At 51.9% G+C, this 18,154-nt stretch overlaps 2 protein-coding genes across 3 annotated transcripts in view; one reads left to right on the forward strand and one right to left on the reverse strand.

The window, feature by feature from the left end:
• Positions 1-18,154, forward strand: part of MYOZ3 (myozenin 3) — a 373,398-nt gene that overhangs the window by 220,490 nt on the left and 134,754 nt on the right. The window lies entirely within an intron of this gene.
• The window catches only part of ANXA6 (annexin A6), a 48,516-nt gene that overhangs the window by 8,122 nt on the left and 22,240 nt on the right, over positions 1-18,154 (reverse strand). For both annotated transcript variants that reach the window (XM_024576836.3, XM_024576835.3), the window contains exons 9-20: positions 17,785-17,878; positions 17,263-17,358; positions 16,680-16,738; positions 15,397-15,519; positions 14,268-14,326; positions 13,115-13,193; positions 11,161-11,242; positions 9,974-10,068; positions 9,237-9,350; positions 6,277-6,367; positions 5,385-5,464; positions 4,765-4,818 (exon numbers count right to left, since the gene is read on the reverse strand). In XM_024576836.3, coding sequence (XP_024432604.2) covers positions 4,765-4,818; positions 5,385-5,464; positions 6,277-6,367; positions 9,237-9,350; positions 9,974-10,068; positions 11,161-11,242; positions 13,115-13,193; positions 14,268-14,326; positions 15,397-15,519; positions 16,680-16,738; positions 17,263-17,358; positions 17,785-17,878 — 1,026 coding nt within the window. The remainder of the gene's footprint in view (positions 1-4,764; positions 4,819-5,384; positions 5,465-6,276; positions 6,368-9,236; positions 9,351-9,973; positions 10,069-11,160; positions 11,243-13,114; positions 13,194-14,267; positions 14,327-15,396; positions 15,520-16,679; positions 16,739-17,262; positions 17,359-17,784; positions 17,879-18,154) is intronic.

The raw sequence follows: 18,154 nt of genomic DNA on the forward strand, positions 1-18,154 counted from the left end.
TGGGACCATAATGGGAGTGGGGAGGAGAGAAAACACCTTTTCCTGAGCTTTGGGCTACTCAACGTGGGGAGAGGCCTGGGAATTACAAAAATGTCCACCCGAGGAGTAAGGGGGGGCACAGGACAGGGCACTGTGTCCTTCATCATCTCAGGCGACCTAGGGTGATGCCTAGTGTGCTCACCTCCAAGGCCACCGAGAAGCCAGAGTGTGAGCAGTGCTGAGTTCCCTACACCCTACAGCACTTTCAGAGTTGGAGGGTCCTCAGGAGACCCGAACCCCCTCAGGTGACAGACAGGAGACAGGATTGCTAAGGCCTGGAGGGGAGGGGTCTAAGGAGGGGCACAGAGCCAATCAGGTGGGAGAAGGCCAGCTCTTCAGTCATTTTTCAAGTGTCCGTTTTAATTGTTATCTTAGCCCAAGCACCAACTTTTGTTGGGACACGAGTTTGTTAGGCAAATACTGTGACTCGGAGTGCCTGGGGACGACATACACTGAACCCTGTGTACCCCAGAATGAGTCTCGACTTTGCTTATATCCCCCAAACTCTGCCGCCCACTTTAATCTATTGGGCAGGTTAAAACCATCCTCTTCCTAAACTTCCCAATAGCTTTTAGCTTTAGAACACTCTAAGTTGTCAACGTCTATCGAAATTTAAAATGCACATGCCGTTTGATTGGGCAATTGTGCAGCTAGGGCTTTGCCTCACAGATACACCGGCAAAGCCTTCTGTGATGTAACGCCAGGGGGTTCACCGCAGCAGTGTCTAAAATGCAGAAAACCTGGAAACCGCTAATAGTGACTTGTTAAACAGGCTACGTATGTTTCACCCAATACTAAAAATTAAGGTCCACACAGCCATTAAAAAGAACGAGACTGGTCTGCAGGGCTGATGAGGACAGAGTCTCCATTTAAATTAAGCAAAAAAGTAAGGCGTAGCGTAACAGTGTGTCATTGTGTATAGCAGTGTTCCTTTTATCTAGCTAGGAAAAGATGAATGCCAGCTTTTGCATTTTATTTTTCCTGAAATTTTGTTTCTATTTCCTCAATATGCAAATCTGTTATTTTTATTTTTTATTCAAATCGGAGTTATCAGGGGCTGCTGGGATTATGGAATGCTTCTGGTTTTATTTGTAATTTTCTACATTAGAACCAACCTAGCTGAACCCCGAGGACATCATCTAAGTGAAATGAGCCAGTTACACAAGGACAGACACTGTATGATGGCGAGGGCCCTGAAGCAGTCACACTCGGAGACAGGAAGCAGGAAGGCAGTGGTCCGGGGCTGGGGAGTGGGAAAGAGGAGTCACGGATGGGCTCAGAGCTGCGGTTTACGAGACAGGAGAGCTCAGTGGGTGGATGACGGCGGTGGCTGCACAGTGACGTGAATGTGCCCAATGGCACTGAAATGTCCACTTAAAAATGGTTAAGATGGTAAAATTGGTGTTACGTTATGTATATTTTTATAAGTGTTCATGTACGTTTTACCACAATCTTTAACTATGCTAAAAAATGCCTAGTATTTTTTTAAAGAGGGAGATGTTTTAAAAATTGCACAAAAAATAATTAAGGCATCAACCTTTTCTATTTGCTTGGCCAGTGAACCCCAGACATACGTTTTTTCAAAGTGTCTTTAAGACAATAATCTTTGCAGTATGGAAAACGCAGGGAGCTACTAAAATAATTTCCCAGAGTCAACACAAAAGCTTTTCCTTATGAGCCCAGGTACTTCTTGCAAAAAGTAATCTGGGCTGTCCCTCCGAAAGCTAAACATAGTCTTATCCACTCCTAGATACAAACTCAAAAGAAATGAAAATGTGCACGTCCACAAAAACTTGTAGACAAGTGTTCATAGCGAGCAGCATTATTCATAGTAGCTCAAAGGTGGACCCAAAGTCCTATTAGCTGATACATGGATTTAAAAAAAGTGATATATTCATAATGAAATGCTATTTGGCAATGGAAAAAAATGAAGGAATATATATGGTATAATAGGGAGGTACTGTGAAAATACTATGCTAAGTGAAAGAAACCAGTCACAGAAGAGCACATGCAACATGCTTCCATCTGTGGGAAATACTAGAATGGGCATGTCTGCAGAGACGGGGAGTGGGTCAGTGGTTGCCTGGCGCTGGGGCGCTGGGAGGAAATGAGGAGGAAGTGCAGTGTGTGCAGGGTTTCTTTGGGGGTGATGAAATGTTCTAGGTTGATAGTGGCGATGGTTGTGCAAAGCTGTGAAGACACTAAAAACCACGAAATGTACACTTTACATGGGTCAGTGCATGGTATATGAATTATATTTCCCTGAAGCTGTTATATTAAAAGATAATCGAAGGGCTGAATTATCTAAAACTGGCCACAGTTTTCATTTCACTCCGGGTCTATAATGAGATTATCCACATCATTTATTGCTCAAACCAGAACACTCAGAGCTGAAGGGAAGCTATTAGCAACTACTGTGGGGCAAGAGGTGAACAGTGGACAAATGTCACCCTGCTCACAACAGGCCCGGACTTCCTAGAGCTGGAGGGGTGCCAGACACCCAGCGTGAGGGTACGGAAAGGAGGAGCAAACGCATACTGCTGGGTAGTGACGTGCGTTATCTAGAATTTTTAGGAGGGAACTTGGCTCTGACACCCAATGCCTTCAGTTTTTGGATACACTTCCTGCCAGCGTTCCCATTTCCCCTGTAGAAATCGATTCAAAGGAAAAATCACGCATGTGATAAAAGAGTTGGTTACTAGGAGGAGGGCTGGTTAAATAAAGTTTGGTAAATTCTTAAATGGAATAGTTTATATCCATTAAATGGTGTTGATTTTTAAAAAAATAATATGTAACATTTTTAACAGAATATTAATTTTTAACTCTTATAAATGAGGGATGCTATATATATATGACAACTAGAATGATCTATTGTAAAATATTAACAATGGTTGTTCCTAGCAGGTTCTGGGATTTTTTTGCGTATCCCTGTTTTCTAAAGTTTCTACAAAAGATATGTATTACTTTTCCAGTTATAAGAAAATGAACCCACACTAAGATCAGGGCTAGTATCTGTGAATCTGGAAAGGCAGCTGAGGTGGGCAGGGCTCTGGCTCCTTTGGTTGTTGCCACCAGGTTCTCTCTCACCCCTTCTCTTCTGTAAAGGCTGCCAGCAAGGTGCACCACCGCCCCCTGCTGGTAGCAACTGGAAGCATAGCCTCATAGGTAGAACTGGCATCAGGTGAAAGCATTGGGATGGGAGATGGATTTGAGAAGAGCTTTTAAGCCAGGTTCAAAGACCCTTAACAGCACAATAGGGCTACACTGTTGAATGAGTGAATGAAATGCAGCCTCAAATAGCCACTCTAGGGGGCTGGGTTCCAAGCTGGCCCTCACCCCAAACACACCCATAATGCAGCTGGAATACCCATCAGTGGGTATTCACCCTGCAGCTTCTGACGGCTGAATTCCAAACCAGGGGCTGGACACCTGGACAACTGGTTTGGAGGCTGCAGGGAAATAACTATGCTGGATTTTGGAGGATATTAGATGGTATTAAGTGTGGGCTTTGGAGTCAGGCAGACCTGGGTTCAAATCACACTATGGGCGCTTAGAAATTGTGCCCTTGGATATGTAAGGAGTTTCATTTATCTCCAGTTAAAAACAAGGGGGATGACATAAGAAAGTGTAAAACAGTCTTAGCATCATGCTTAGTACTTAGTAAGCATTCTGATGGCTTTATAATTGTCCCGTTCCAGCCAAGGGTCCTTCCAGGTCAGATGCTGCTTAGCATTCTGCACCTCTGCTGGTGGAACTGGGAACAGAGCTGGTGCCCTGACTCCTAATCCATCAGAGCGCTTTCCAACCCACCAACTGTGAAGGAAGAGGGCTGGATCCGCAGGCTGTGGTATCAATGCCCAACTCCTGGACCTGGAGTGTTTGGGGGACTGGGGACGGCTCAGGCAGAAGAGAGAGAGGCCCGGACCTGGGCCAGGCCACAAGGTGCTGGAACAAGGCACAGGTGAGGGGGACAGTGCAGAGGGCCTCAGCAGGGACTGCCCAGCCATAGGGACACTTAGGGACAAAGGATTTGGGACTATCCAGCCTCCATAGAAGCCATGTCCAGACCTCAAGCTCCGCAGCCTTAGGAGCAAGGCAGAAGCAGAGAAGCCAAGAGACCCTAGAGAACTCGCAGTCCTTTATTCATTCAGTAACAACTATATATTGAGTCCTAGTCACGTGCCACTTCGGACGCACCGGTGAGCAAAACACAGATCCCAGCCCTTGATAAACTTGCTTTCTAGGCTCTCCCAGGATATAACCTTTACTCGGTGCCATTCCGTAGATAAACTGGGAGCTGTAGCACTCATACCCCCTTCCCAGCAAACTCCCAGACCTGTTGTCTCTGGGTGAATTTCACCCAGGCTACTGATTTGCTGTGTGACTTTCAGGAGTCACTCTTCCTCTCTGGGCCTGTTTTCCCACAGCAACATGAAGAGTTTGATCTGCATTATCCCTAGTCCCTTCCAGCTCTGAAGGTCTGGGGCCCTCAGCCTAACCCTTCACACAGGAAACACCAGTAAGGCCAGCACTGCCTTCTCGAACATCACTCTGAAAGCTCTGAGAACCTTCCAAGTCTCACTTCTAAGGATGGGAGGTGCAAGGGGTGCAGAGTCTGAGTGTCTGCCCATCACACCAGCCACACCCACACCAGAAGCCTTCCCCCTCCCGGAGCACCAGGACCTGCCCTGGATGGGTGTCAGCTGGAGCCGCTGGGGGTCTCACCTGGGCATCTTCCTGGGCCTGGTCCCGATTTTCTCCTCCCTCCTCACGGTTTCCCTGCAGCAGGACCAGTGAGAAGTCAGTCCCCAAACAGCCACACACTCTGCCCCTGAGCAGCCACAGGCCCTTGCTCAGCCACTCTGCCTCCCTGAATGCTTTCCCTCAGTTGTAGCACAAGGATGACGAGCCCTCCATCCTAGGGCAGGCTTCGTGGGCATTCCATGCGAACATCGGGAAGGCACCTGGCCCAGGGCCTGACTCAGACACAGTATGCTGGCACCAGGTCCTGGCAGCTGGCTTGTGAGAGTTCAAGAGATGGTGACAGCAGCTCCGGGTAACAACACAGAGAAATGTCACCCACATGGCTTTGTCCTGCCAGCTAGGAGCCCAAAAGGCCAGGTCGAGGGCCATCAGGGGACAGCTGCCCAGAGAAGGTGGCACCAAACCAGCTTTGAAAAGTGCACAATGGAGAAGGCACTGACCGAGGCAGTAACTGCCTCCGAAGTGGGACTGCGTTGGCAAGTGGGGAAGACACCCACCCTTCCAGGATGGGGCCCTGTCCCCTCCCCACTCCCAGGGCCAGGGGGCCTAGCAGGCCTGGGCAGGGCTGTGAATTCACCCACCGTAGCCAGAGAGATGAGGATCCTTTTGAAGTGGCCAGATGTGTCTGAGCTCAGAGCATCCTCCAGAGACTTGTGATAATCTGAGACAAAGAAGGGGGTGTGGGCAGCTACTGGCCAAGAGAATTGGGGTGGGGGAGATACCTGGAGGACTTGAGCCAGAGCAGTGCTGGGAGGTGGGGGTCGTGGAGATGAAGGAGTTTGTAGTTGGTCCTTGGGGACAGCCAGCCATCTGCTGGTCTTGACACTGATGTGCCCATCGGTCCTTCACCTCCCTCTGCTCCAGTCCTGGGTGAGGTCTCGCCTCTCCCATTAACAGCCCCTCTGCCTTCATTACTCTTCTCCCCCCACTCCTGCATGACTGTTGCTGGGCCCAGAGGCAAGGCTCTGAGCGTGCCACTCCCCGGCCCACAACTTCTACCATTTCAAAGCTGCTTTTAAGAGAAAAAGTTTCAACACTGGTGACCAGTATTCAAGGTTCTTCAGAATAATATGGGGTCGTTGTTGAAAAACTTGGTAAGAATTTTAAGATGGCGATGGTGTGGCAGAAGAGACAGAGACCTGGACAATCAAGCTTGTGCCTTCTGAACAAGGCCTCCTGCGGCTGCCCATGCGACCAGCCCTGGAGCTGCCCCTCCTCTCCAGCAGCCTAGATGCTCTCTCCCCCATCACTCCCAGACCACCTCTCTTCTACCTCCAGGCCTTTGTCCCACAGGCACTCTGGGGCACCCTTTCCCCAGACACAGGGCTGGGATCGCCCAGGCACTTATGAAAGCACCATGGCTCGAGAGCTGCGGGCAGAGCTGTGGACGAGGTTGGAAGCTGGGGGTCCTAGCTGTTCGCCCACTCCTGTCCCAGTGGTGCTGAGTCTCAGGCCTCTTCCCCACGGACCTACCTTCCTTATAGGCCTCATTGATGGCCCGGATTTCAGCGTTGGTCCGAGTAGCTAGGATTTCGATGAGAGCCTTTTCATCGGTGCCGGCTCCCTAGAATGTCAAGGCAAAGACCTTCTGAACGGCAGCCCTGGCCCGTGTGCAGAGGCCCGTGGGCTCTAAGAAACCACCCAGGAGGGGGACGCTCAGGCCACCAAGCCCCCTGGATTTTCTCTTCATGCCCAGAAGTGACCCCCAGGTTGCAGATCGTGGCCCAATCAGGGCCAAACATGCCAGCTTGTCAAGATTTCCGGGACCTCCCACAAAAATGGCTTTGGACCAAAAGTTAAAAAGAAAAGAACATGTGGTCTATGCGTTTGTATCAGAACATAGGTATTTATACATAGGTATGTAAAGAGAACAGGGGACACACATCACATGTCCATGACTGGTCTCTGGGTGGGTAAGGCGTCACAGATGATTTCCCTTTTCTTCCCTTGTGCTCCATGTCTGTTTTCTCAGTGAACACATACGATTTCATCAGAAGAAAAAGTTCGGTGCTGGACAAAAAAGTATGCTCTGTTTGTTTACGTTTGGCTGCGATGACTGATCCGTTAGGTCTTCCAGACTGGGGCAGCTCCGAGAACCCGCTTCCAAAGGCCCCCACTTTGAGGGGGGCAGACAAGGATGACTGACTAATTGATGGGTACATCTGAATATCTGTGAAACACCTGTTGTGTGCCCCTCACGGCGCCACGACGGCAAGATCAGTGAGGTTACGCCCAGCGGCCAGCTGGTCCCTGGGCTCCCTGCCCGGAAGCAGATTGAGGCTGAGTGCGATCTTTAATAGCCTCTTCATTAACGGCTGGCATGTGGTGCAGACAGCCTGACCCTCTGAGTGTCCTGAGACCCAGAGTCTAGTCCCACCCTTCTCCAGCTTCTGTGTTTTTTTAAGTTATTCACTTTTTTTGTCTAGGAATTTCAAAAGGACAATAATCTCAACTAGCTTTGCCCAGGGCATGTCTGTTCTCCTTGGAATCCTTTAGAGGCCAAAGCCCTAGTGATTTTGAGGCAGGATATTGAAAGTTAACAAAATTCCCTGGCAAGAGGAATGAGGGAAAGAGAGACAAAATAGTTAAATGAAGCTGAGCAATTAACAGCCTGCTAATAAATTGCAAGATCTTACCTTCCCTGACCAAGGACACTTAGGAGGAGGTGGTTTAGACCTCTCCTCCCCAACCAGAGAGTGAGCAGCTTAAACCACCCTGGTCAGGGAGGAAGACAGCAGAGACATTAGTGCTAGCCAAACCCCAGATGAAGTCAGGGGAGCGAATAACCGAAAAGCCCAATCAGAGCCAGACGAATCCAAGATAGAAGTAAGGCAGTGAAGCTGACTAGAGAGTGGTTCCTGACACATGCATTGTGAGGCATCAGCGTGTTAAAGGACCCACCCGGAAAGCTAGTGAATATTCTGCTGAGGTCCTCCCCTGAGACCTCCCCTAAAACTCCCACCTTTAGAAAATAGGTAAGAACCCTCAAGACAAAGCACCCAGTGTGCACGAGCTCTCTCGTGCTCTTGTGAGCCCATTCTCTCTCTCCTGCTCTCTCCTGCTCTCTCCACCCCCCTCTCTATCTCGTGCCTGCAAACCCCCTTTCCTCAAGCATGTATTTTCACTTTGTTTCTCCTACACTCCAAGGGTCCCGATGAGACTGCTACCAGGGAATCAGCAGGCTATGGCAGCTCGTCCCGGGCTAACCCCCTGAACCTGTCTCTACGGACTCTCCTTTTGCCTCTGTAACTTCCTTTCCTGAGGCCATGCAGCCCAGTCTCGGCTCACTCCTGTTGCTGTGATCTTGCCTCTTCCATCTGAAGCCTTTCCTTTGTTTCGTGGTCCCCAGCTTAAAAAATGTACTCTCAGAGTCACCTGGACTCTGCAGTGAACTCTCCTGGAAGAAGCCAAGAACCCATGAGTTCCAGATTAGGCTGGGGCAGACGGGCCCCAGTCCCTTTCTGGTGACAATCTCATGCAGTTGTCAAATCAGGCTCTGGGGCCAGACACACTTGATCCAAATCCCACCAGGCAGCTTCACAGTGCTCTGACTTTGACCAAGCAACTTAACCCCGGACACTCAGTTTTCTCATCTGTACATGGGGACAAAACAAAAGCCTTGCCTTGTGGGTTGATGAGACAAGTCACCAAGCTAAAACACGTAGCCCAAGCTAGGTTATTGTGCGCTCTTACCGAGGGAGAGGAGCCCCTGGTACAATGGGAGCCTCGGGAAGTGAAGCAGCCCCAGAAACAGCTGGGCCGGGACAAACACCCTTTCTTGTTACTTGTAGGGCCAGGTCTTCAGAGTGCTCTTCATGCCCATGACCTTGCCTACCCCTCCCCAACATTTGGAGTGCGGGAATGACTGTTCCCACAGGACTGGAGTGGAAGCGGCCCAACGGCACACAGTGAGTGGCAGGGCCGGACTAGAATACAGACTCCTGCTGCTGCTGCTGTTCCTTCCAGATCCGTCCTGCTTCCTCTCGCTGCTCCGTGAGACCCCTCTGACCCCTCGGGTTACTGGGCTTGTGACCCCACTTGGATCAGCCTCAGTAAAAGCCAAGACTTTGGCAGAAGTCCCGGGAGGAAGGAACTCTTTCCACTGGAGGTGCAAGCTGCTATGATGTACACGAGCCATTCTGCCGCCACAGGGAGAAAGGCTGGCTGAGACTGAGGAGCTGCGGAAGCGAGGTGGGCCCAGGTAGGGGAGAGACGAGAGTCCAGACACCATTGTTTTCATCCCTGGATTCAGCCATGTCTAAAAACAGACTGAGTCTTGCACTTTTCAGTTATAGGAGCGGACATTCCCTTCTGTGTTTAAGCCAGTTTGAATTGGGTGTAGGAGGGCTCTACCAGGGAGTTATAGCCAACCCATCTAGGCACTGAGGAGCACCTGCGGACCAGACCCCATCCGTTTGGTGCCCACGCTGTACCTCCATGGCCTTCTTTAACTGCTTGGCGTCGTAATGGTCCGGTGGCATCATCAGCCCCAGAATCAGCCTTGCCAGGTCTCCAGAGAGCTCAGACTTTAGGTCAGCCATCAAGTCCTGCAAAGGGCACAGCCAAAGTCACTCCAACATCAGCACTTGCCCACACGTGACCCAGGTCAGGGAGGACATACAGACTGAGGAAATAGGGGCTCCAAGTGGATGCAAGGAATTGTGGGAGCCTGTGTCTGCCTTTGCTGCTGTTGGGTTTACTGTTTAGAGGAAGCCAAAGAGGGTGGGAAAGAGGAAGACCTGCTCTCCTTGTAGGTAGCAGGCAGGGAAGGAAAGGGCCATGCCGTTTCAATCTTGGGGGAACTTGCCAGCCAAAACTAGGTGCCTCGAAGGCACAATGATGACAGACACTCAGCCTTGGGAACTTGAAGCCTCTCTGTGTGGAGGGAACTGGGGGAGGCCCGAAGCACCGCGTGAAAACAACCTTGATCTCGCCCCAAGCCAAGCCATTCCCGCAAGTGTTGCTGATCACAAGGAGCTGGGGGGATGGGGAGAACGTGTCTGCAGGCAGCCCACACCCAAAGTTGGAGACGCTCTGAGAACACGTGACCACGTGGGGTCCCACGGCCACGGAGACCCTGCTGCCCCACTGTGCAGAGCTGGCCGTGATAGGCCAAGCTCCCTAAGGGGAGTGTGGATGCAGGGCCTGCCACCCAGGCTGAGTCCCTTACCCGGCCGAAGTGAGACTTGAAGGTCTGCCGAATCTGTTGCCGCTGGGCGTTGCTACGGTGTGTGACGATGTCGATGATAGTATCCTCATCAGTTCCTGTCACCAAAGCCACATGGCTCAGAGACAGGCCTGTGGCCCAGCTTCCCCCCACTGATGGGCCCTGTCGATCTTTGTCAGAGGAGAAGCCAGGCTCCGGCCTCAGCCACTGATGTCCCCTGGACTCCGCCCAGCACTGCCTCTGTCCTGTCGCTGCAGCAGCGAGCGCGGGGTTGAGAGTCAGGGCCTGTGAGTGCTCATCCTAGCTCTGGCGACGGCGGGGGACATCCCATCCCCTTCCTAGGACTCAATTTCCACACCCATAACATGACTGAAGTCCAGTTGGGGACCCTACGTCCTTTCTCTTCAGTTCTCTGAAAGGTGGATCCCAAGTCCCTCTAACTGCAGCAAGCTGACTCTGAAAGTGATCAGGATACCACTTCCTGCCTCTCGGAGTAATGCCATCGACTTCAGAGCTGGCACAGGACTCTACCTTTCAAAAGCATTTTTGTGCCTGTCCTCCTGGAGTCCTAGATATGCTCAGCAGATGCCATCATTTCCAAGAGACACATGAAATTGAGCTCCAGAGCGGAGAGGACCTAACCCAAGGCCCCAGGGAGGTGCTCTTGGGCAGAAGGGGCCATGGAAACCCAGCCCTAGATGCTCTGTCCCCAGTGGCCTTTCCATCCACCCACAGCACAGTTCTCCCCCTGGACAAATGGAGGCCTGGGAGGGGGTGGCCACCAGGAGGCGCTCCTATCTGAGAACTGGGACATGGGACAACAGGGTCCACTTCCCTTATTTAACTAACACAAGAGAAAATTGAGACTCAAGGACTGAAGGATTTGCCCAAAGTCACACAGTAAATCCGCAGCAAAGCCAGGGCAAGAACCCAGGCCTTTTGACCCAATACTTTCATCTGCACTAGGATACCGCTCCAGAGGGGCTGTGGACACCTTGGTCTCTCGGAAGGGATTGTGCCCAGTCCCTCACAAACCCCCTCCCTCCCCTCCTCCCTGCACTCAGGGAACCAGGAACTTCCTCAGGAGGGTGGAGACTCGGGGACCCTAGTGTGAGCCCTCTGCTCTGGCCCCTGCCTGCCCCACTGTGAAACCCCCGAGGCCAGCCCTGCCCCTTTCCCATCTCCCTTACCAAGTCCCTTCATGGCTTTCCTTAGCGCTTTGGCATCTGCGTCAGGGTTGAAGTCGTTGGCTGGACGCACAGTTCCATTCAGCTGCAAGAAACAGAAATAGACTCAGCAGGTGTCTGGAGGCCCCCCGGGGGGCCAGGCCAGGAGAGGAGCATGCGAGGGAGGGGAGACTTTCCCTGGGAGCCCCAAACCAAGCAGCTTGTAGGGGAAAGAGGCGGAGGTGAAGGCATAGCAGACAGACGCTTGCCCTAGAGCTGAGAGAGGGAGAGAGAGACAGACCCAGGGCCAGTGCTGGGCAAGGGAAAAGTGGTCAGGCTCCTGCCCCAGAGTCAGCTTAGTCCTAGCTCCACTGGGGCCTCCCCAGCCCCTCAGAGTCTTGTCGTGTCCGCAAGGCCCTCCTGCCTCTTAAAGAGCCACTGCCCCTGCGAAGGCAACAGGACTGTTCTGAAACCCCAGGACAGAGTTTCCCAAGTTGTATTCACTCCCGAATGGTCTGCACTGCGTCTTCCATATTTGTATACACCCTATGCTGTTTCTTAGTATTCTTACTTAATTCAATCTCTTTTCTGTTTTACTTAAATGCATTCATTTTGAAATATATTTTTTAAAGGTTTATTTTTATTCTCATTTGAGAGAGAGAGGGAGAGAGACACTGATGCGAGAGAGAAACAGATCAGCTGCCTCCTTGAGCCCGCAACCCTGGCATGCGCCCTGACTGGGAATCACACCAGCGACCTTTCAGCTACGGGACAACGCTCTACGCAACTGAGCCACGCTGGCCAGGGTAACTCTGAAACACATTTAAATACTCCTCAAGGGCAAGACTTTTTGTCCATTTTGTTCTTTGACATATGCTTTAACCGTGCCTGACAGTAAACACTCAAAAAACACCTGTTAAATGAATGAATGAAATAATTTGATATCGCTATCACAAACAGGCAGTTGGTATCACGTTCCACGAACAAGAATAACTCAGGAAAGTAAATATAATACAAAAAACCCCACGTTGTCAAATACGTATCACCACATTTAAACAAGATGCTGGTCTTGCCCAGGGCAAAAACTCTGAACTTGAAAGTGGCTGTCCCAGCTCTCTGACTCTGAAAAAGGGAAACCAGCAGGAAACCAGCAGCTGTGGCAGACCTGTGGTGCCAGACCGAGACTCCCTCTCTGACATTATCAGAAAGACTGAGGAAACTGAAAAGGAGCAGCTTTGTCACCAAGTGAGGCTCAGTGTCACTCAGTGCCACGGAGGCCCCGCCCCCGAACTAAATTCATTTCTCACACAAGTTAATATCACACGTCATGACGGTTCTTGCCTTACTATCTGGGAAATGCTGTCCTGGGGTATCAGAGGTCAAGAGCAGCGGTGCCTTCTAGGGCGAGACCGCCACGTCTAACACCTCATTTTTAAGGTAGAGGCGAGATAGAGGCTCAGGGGGGAAGTGGGGACCTGCCTAGTGTCCAAGGTTCCAAATATTTTTGGTGGACCAAGTGCTTCCAATCCCTGAAATGGTTTCTTCAAGCACCTCTGTGAACACTTTCACTCCGTCCTTTGTGGAGTCTGGGTCTGAGGATGGCCAGGGCAACCTTGCGTCCTCCAGTGCGCCCCTGGGTGCCCACCTGTTCTCAGCTTTCAGGCCTCTGAAGCCCAAGGGTTGGAGGGACAGGATGGGACAGGTGCCTCCACAGAACCAGCCAGGTTAGTAGTGAGTGGGCCAGAACACTTCCCAGCGTGTTAGAAGTAAATGCAGGGAGCAGATGCCCACGCCAGAGTGCCCACCCCCAATTCATCACTCCAAGAAGAAAAGGAAGCTTCAGATGTGAGAATCAAAGACTCAGGCTGGCCACCAGGGGGCAGCTGGGTGCTAACGAGAACAGCAGGAGGGTGCAGGTGCGAGCAGAAGAGTGGAAGCGTCTTGTCAAGAGGTCAAGCAGGAGGTGGGGAGGTCTGACCTCTACTCGGGCCACTGCACTAAGCTCCCACATCTGATAGGCCACCTGCGCTGCCTCCGGGAAGAACTGGCCAGCAGCACTGGAATGGAGGGGGTTGGGGAGAGGACAGGAGGGAACGTCACCGTAGGCAACACTCCACACTTGAGACACACGGCACACATACATGGCCACGCATGCAAACACACACACTTTAAATAAATCCATCTACCTTCTCTCCAGACTACGCCTCATCCATTCACCAGACCCCTCACTCCATTTCTGAGGACCTGCTGCCCCCTCGAGAGCCTCTGTCCAACAGCCTCCCTGGCCCTGGGCCCTGAGCCGGACAGCGTTTCTCCAATCCTTCCACCTCCCCCTTCTTCCTTGTAATCTCAGTGGTTCCTGTTCAAGTCTCTCAAACAAGTCCGTGACCAGCTTGTAGCCACATCATCTCCGTGCTCCTCTGCAGAGCAGCTGGGCATACCAGGTGTCAGAAAAGTCGCTGACCTGAACCAGCCCCTGTGGCACTTACCAAAGCCCAACAGGAGGTCTCGTAGCCCCTGCTGAACTGGATCCTCATAAGCCCCACAGGCTGTGCCCTCTTATCTCGGGGCCTTTCCTCCAACCCAAACACTCTCCCCAGGCCCTATCTCCACTGCCACCCTCGTCTACTTCCTCCTTGTGTCTCAGGCTCATTGTCTTCGGGAGCCTGCCCCAGTCTGGGTGATGCACCTACAAGTGCTGTCAGAGGCTCGTGTTCCTTCTGCATCACGGGACTGCCCCGTGTCTACACCCTGGTCTGTGTGCTTCCCACGGAGGTACCCAGTACAAATATGCTGAGTAATGAGTAGGGAGACCAAGCGCCTGTACTTTTGCCATTGAATGGATGATGAAACTGAGAAGCAGCTATGAAGTAGCAGGTCCTGGCCCACACCCCCAGACTGACTTTCCATGTTCATAAGAGCAGACATCCCCATGTATGAGAGATCATGTTCAAGTCCACACACGCAGACACTCAGACATTCACCTGGCAGACACTCAGACATTCACCTGTGTGGAGTTCCTGGCTGGAAAGAATCCCCAAGCTCACCCAATCCATCCATTAGGATGAGGCCAGGACAGGCCTGGCCTGCCACCTCCCAGGGCCACTCCCCCGGGCCCAAGAGCCACTTACTCATCATCTCCCCCACACAGCTTCAGCAGAGCCTTCTTGTATTCGCCAGAGGTGTCATTCTGGGGAGAAGGAGAGAGAGAAAGGTTACCTCTCCCCCAACCCTGGGGTCCTCACAGACAAAGAGGGAAGGTTCTGGAGAGCCCCAACAGGGACAGGCTAAACATTTCTTCAGAGCAGCCCTGGCTCTCCTCCTCTCCAGAGGTGACTGAGACCGCCAAAGCGGGGTGTGCTGGGCAGTATTTAACAACTGGGTCTCTGGGGAAAAAAGCCCTGATTTGTAGCATTTGCCAATTTCTGTGGTGTAAATACTTCCCATGGACAAGTCCAAGCCACCAATAAGATTTCACAGGCTGTGAAATTAAGATGAGATAGATGCTCCCTGCTCTGCTCGCTGAGCCAGAGTGAGCCGACCAGGCCACCAGGGAACCCCCCAGCCCAAGTGAACACAGGGCTCCAGGAACAGAAACACTGGGAAGGGCAAAAAAATAAACTTTGATAGATATGGCATATTCTGTATCCCTCTTGGAACCTCATAATGGGCTTAACATATTAAAAGCTGTGAGAAGTTCTGAGATAAAGAAACTGGCTTATCTTCGCTGCTTCTAATTTTTCCCATTCACCCATGGGACCTATAAAATTCCTCTTTAGAAATATACTTTGGAGAACACAGCTTGAACTCAGAATGCTTTCACCCACTCACCCCCCACAGGGAGGAAGAAACCAACTCTACATCAGCCTCTTGATCAAGTCTCAGGCTAGACACGCCAGTCACCGACTGGCCAGGGCCAAGGGGTCCCAAAGGAACTCTGATCTGTGTCCTTCAGCGTCGCCCCTTCTTCCAGGAGACTGAACTCTCATTGCCCTGGGGTTGGAGCCCTTGTCCTAGATGCAGCCTGTGGGCCCTTCAGCACCCAGCCCTGCCTTCCTCCACAGAGGTGCCTCACGCACCTCACCTCACCTCACACAGACACTTGCTTCTCTGTAGAATGGCCTTCAATTCCCTGAATGCGCCCAGGCAGGGGCTCCTGGAGTTCCCAAGGGATTCCAGCTACCTAGGCCAGCTGTTTCCCAGCCCTGGGTCTCAGCAGAACGCCCTCGGCCCTCTGTGTGCCTGGCCAGCTCCGCTCACCTTGATCATGCTGTACAGGGACTTCTCATACTTGGTCCGGAAGATCTCCCGAATGTCAAGCATGTCCAGCTCGCTACGGGAGACCATAATGCGGATCAGGGTGTTGTCCCGAGTCCCCAGGCCCTGGAAGACAAGTGGGTTTGGTGGGGCAGGGAGTTGAGAGGAGGCTAGAGCGCCAATGGCTCCCAGCTTAGTTGAAAATATAATTTTCCTAATAAAATGTTACAGTCAAGGACAAAAGCAGCAGAACCTGGTCTTTAATTTTTGATTTTAGAGAGAGGAAAGGAGGAAGCGGGGAGAGACAGAGTAAGACAGAAAAATCGATTTGTTGTTCCACCTATCCACGTATTCATTGGTTATTCCCATATGTGCCCTGACCAGGAATGAACCTGCAACCTTGGGGCAAGGGCACAACGCTCCAACTCACTGAGCTACCCAACCAGGGCTAGGATTGCATGGTTTGGATCTTTTTTTAACGAATTGATTTGAGAGGGAGAGGGTGGGGAGGAGGGAGAGAGGGAAAGAGAGAGAGGTTTACTGTTCCACTTATTTATGCATTCATTGTTGCTTCTTGTACGTGCCCTGACCAGCGGTTGAACCTACAACGCTGGTGTTTCGGGACAACGCTCTAACCAACCGAGCTACCTGGCCAGGGCCCATTTTGGATCTTTGTCACTGTGCCACTATGTATTTATTTTTCCTGCTACTCCTGATGGACACCGAGTTGTTTCTAGTCTCCTCCTAACACGGGCAATACTGGCATGTGTCCCTCCTGCTTTTATCTCCACCTATGGCCTCTGGCGACAAACGCCTGTGCTCACTTACCCTGTGTGCTATGGAATATCATCGGTTTGTGCGAGGCCTGTGTATAAAGTCCTGGGAAGCAGCGTTGTGGGTGCGCCCAGAGTGAAACCGCTGGGCCACGAGTGAGCACCGTGACCCTCAGCAGACAATGCCAAAGTGCTTCCCCCTCACCTACACCTTCTCCATATCAACGTTCTGAGTAATTAATACTTTCAAAAAGTGTGACTTCCAACCCATCTGGCTGCATGGACCGGGAGCTGGCTGTCACAGGGCAAGTGTTCGGTGGAGGTGTGTGACCACGCAGCATCCCAGGCTCTGGAGCTCACCGGGACAAAGGGCCCTCGCCCTGACCTGTGGCCGATCCTTGAAGGCTCCCTTTGGCCAGTGGCCCATAAGGACTTGCCCAAGAGTCCCAACAGTCCTAGCGAGCAGGCGGAGACCCCCCGCCCAATCTCATTCACGTCAAACACATCACGCACCTTCATGGCCTTGAAGAGCCTTTCAGCAAAATACTCCGGGGTGCTCCGGATACACTTCACTGAGAAGAAGAAGAGCTAGTTACCCTGGCTGCCTCAGAAGGAAAATGGGGTGAGCTGACCCCTTCTGTTTTTATGCTTTTGGGGGCTACAAGTTCCAACCCAGGAAGAACTCTGGTTCCTGATAACCTGCCCCCTTTTCTCCCAAACCCAGGGGATAAAGAAATCAGGAAATGGGCCTTTTCAAAGAGTAAACCCTCGACACAGAGCCTGGCACACAGTGCACGCTCCACGAAACCTGCTCTCCTGGTCGCTATTTCCTGACCCGGGCCCAGGGCTCCTGCCTTGTCCTCGCACACGCACACGGGAGGAGTGAGCAGGGGAAGCTCAGTGCCACAGGCACGACTCCCTGCCTCCCCCGCTGAGGCGGTGCTGCCCTGGCCACACCTCTGGAGCTCACCGCCCACCCGCTGCTTGCCTTTCCTTCTCCATAGCACGGAATTCCTCTTTTCTGCTCTCAGCCCCTCGTTCCTGGGCCAGGACCCCAGACACCCTTGGAGCCCCAGAATGCAACAGCAGGACATACCCACAGCCAGCATCAGCTTCTCAAAGTCCCCGGACAGCTCCCCTCTGATGCTGGCTTCGATGGGCTTCCCCGTGGTCTTCAGGTACTCATCAAACACTGGGTGAGACAGAGAGTCGGGGATGTCGGGAGTGCCCCCACGGCACTGAGGACAATCAGGGACATCAGAAGGGGAGGACGCAGTGCCCGCAACGGGAGTGCCAACATGAAGGTAAGGCTGGTACTTTGGGAGGTGGCAGGGAGGTCACGCACATCACCAGTCACCATGACCTCATGCTGCACGTGCTGTGATGGACTCTGTACACCTCACACTCCAATAGGAAGAGAGACTGGTACTTAGATGACAAAGCCAAGCACCCTGTTAATGACTTTGGTAAAGGACCACACAAACCACAGTCTGATAAAATCAGGACTAGTGTTGAGTTGCTGAAGAAACAGCTGTCGTGCTCCACTAGTACAAAAGGAAAAGAGAATGGACTTCTTGGCACAACCCAAGGGACAGCTGTAGTGTTTTCTGGTGCTTACCCAACCGAAGATGCTGCTTGCTGCGATTTCCCAAAATGTAAATGAACTGGGCTTCGTCTGTTCCCCATTTCAGTTCCCCAGCCTCGTAGAGGTCCTAAAGGGGAAGAGGGGGTACTAACTGAAAGAGGAAACCTCAGGGGATAGGAATCTTTGGCCAAGCCCCTCGGCATTGATATTAAATCCCTGAACATGCCAGTAACTGGTGGCCTCAGGACCTTTGCACATGCCTTCCACCCTTTCTTCCTGGGAAAACTACTCAACCTTCAAATCCTATTTGTTCTCAAACACTTCCTGATGCCCCCAGACAGAGCTGTTTCCCTCCCTCCCTCTCTCTTCTGGGCTCCTATAGCTCTGTTTGTTTGTAGCTCTG

Source organism: Desmodus rotundus, chromosome 6 (genome assembly GCF_022682495.2).
Source record: "Desmodus rotundus isolate HL8 chromosome 6, HLdesRot8A.1, whole genome shotgun sequence".
Lineage (NCBI taxonomy): Eukaryota > Metazoa > Chordata > Mammalia > Chiroptera > Phyllostomidae > Desmodus > Desmodus rotundus.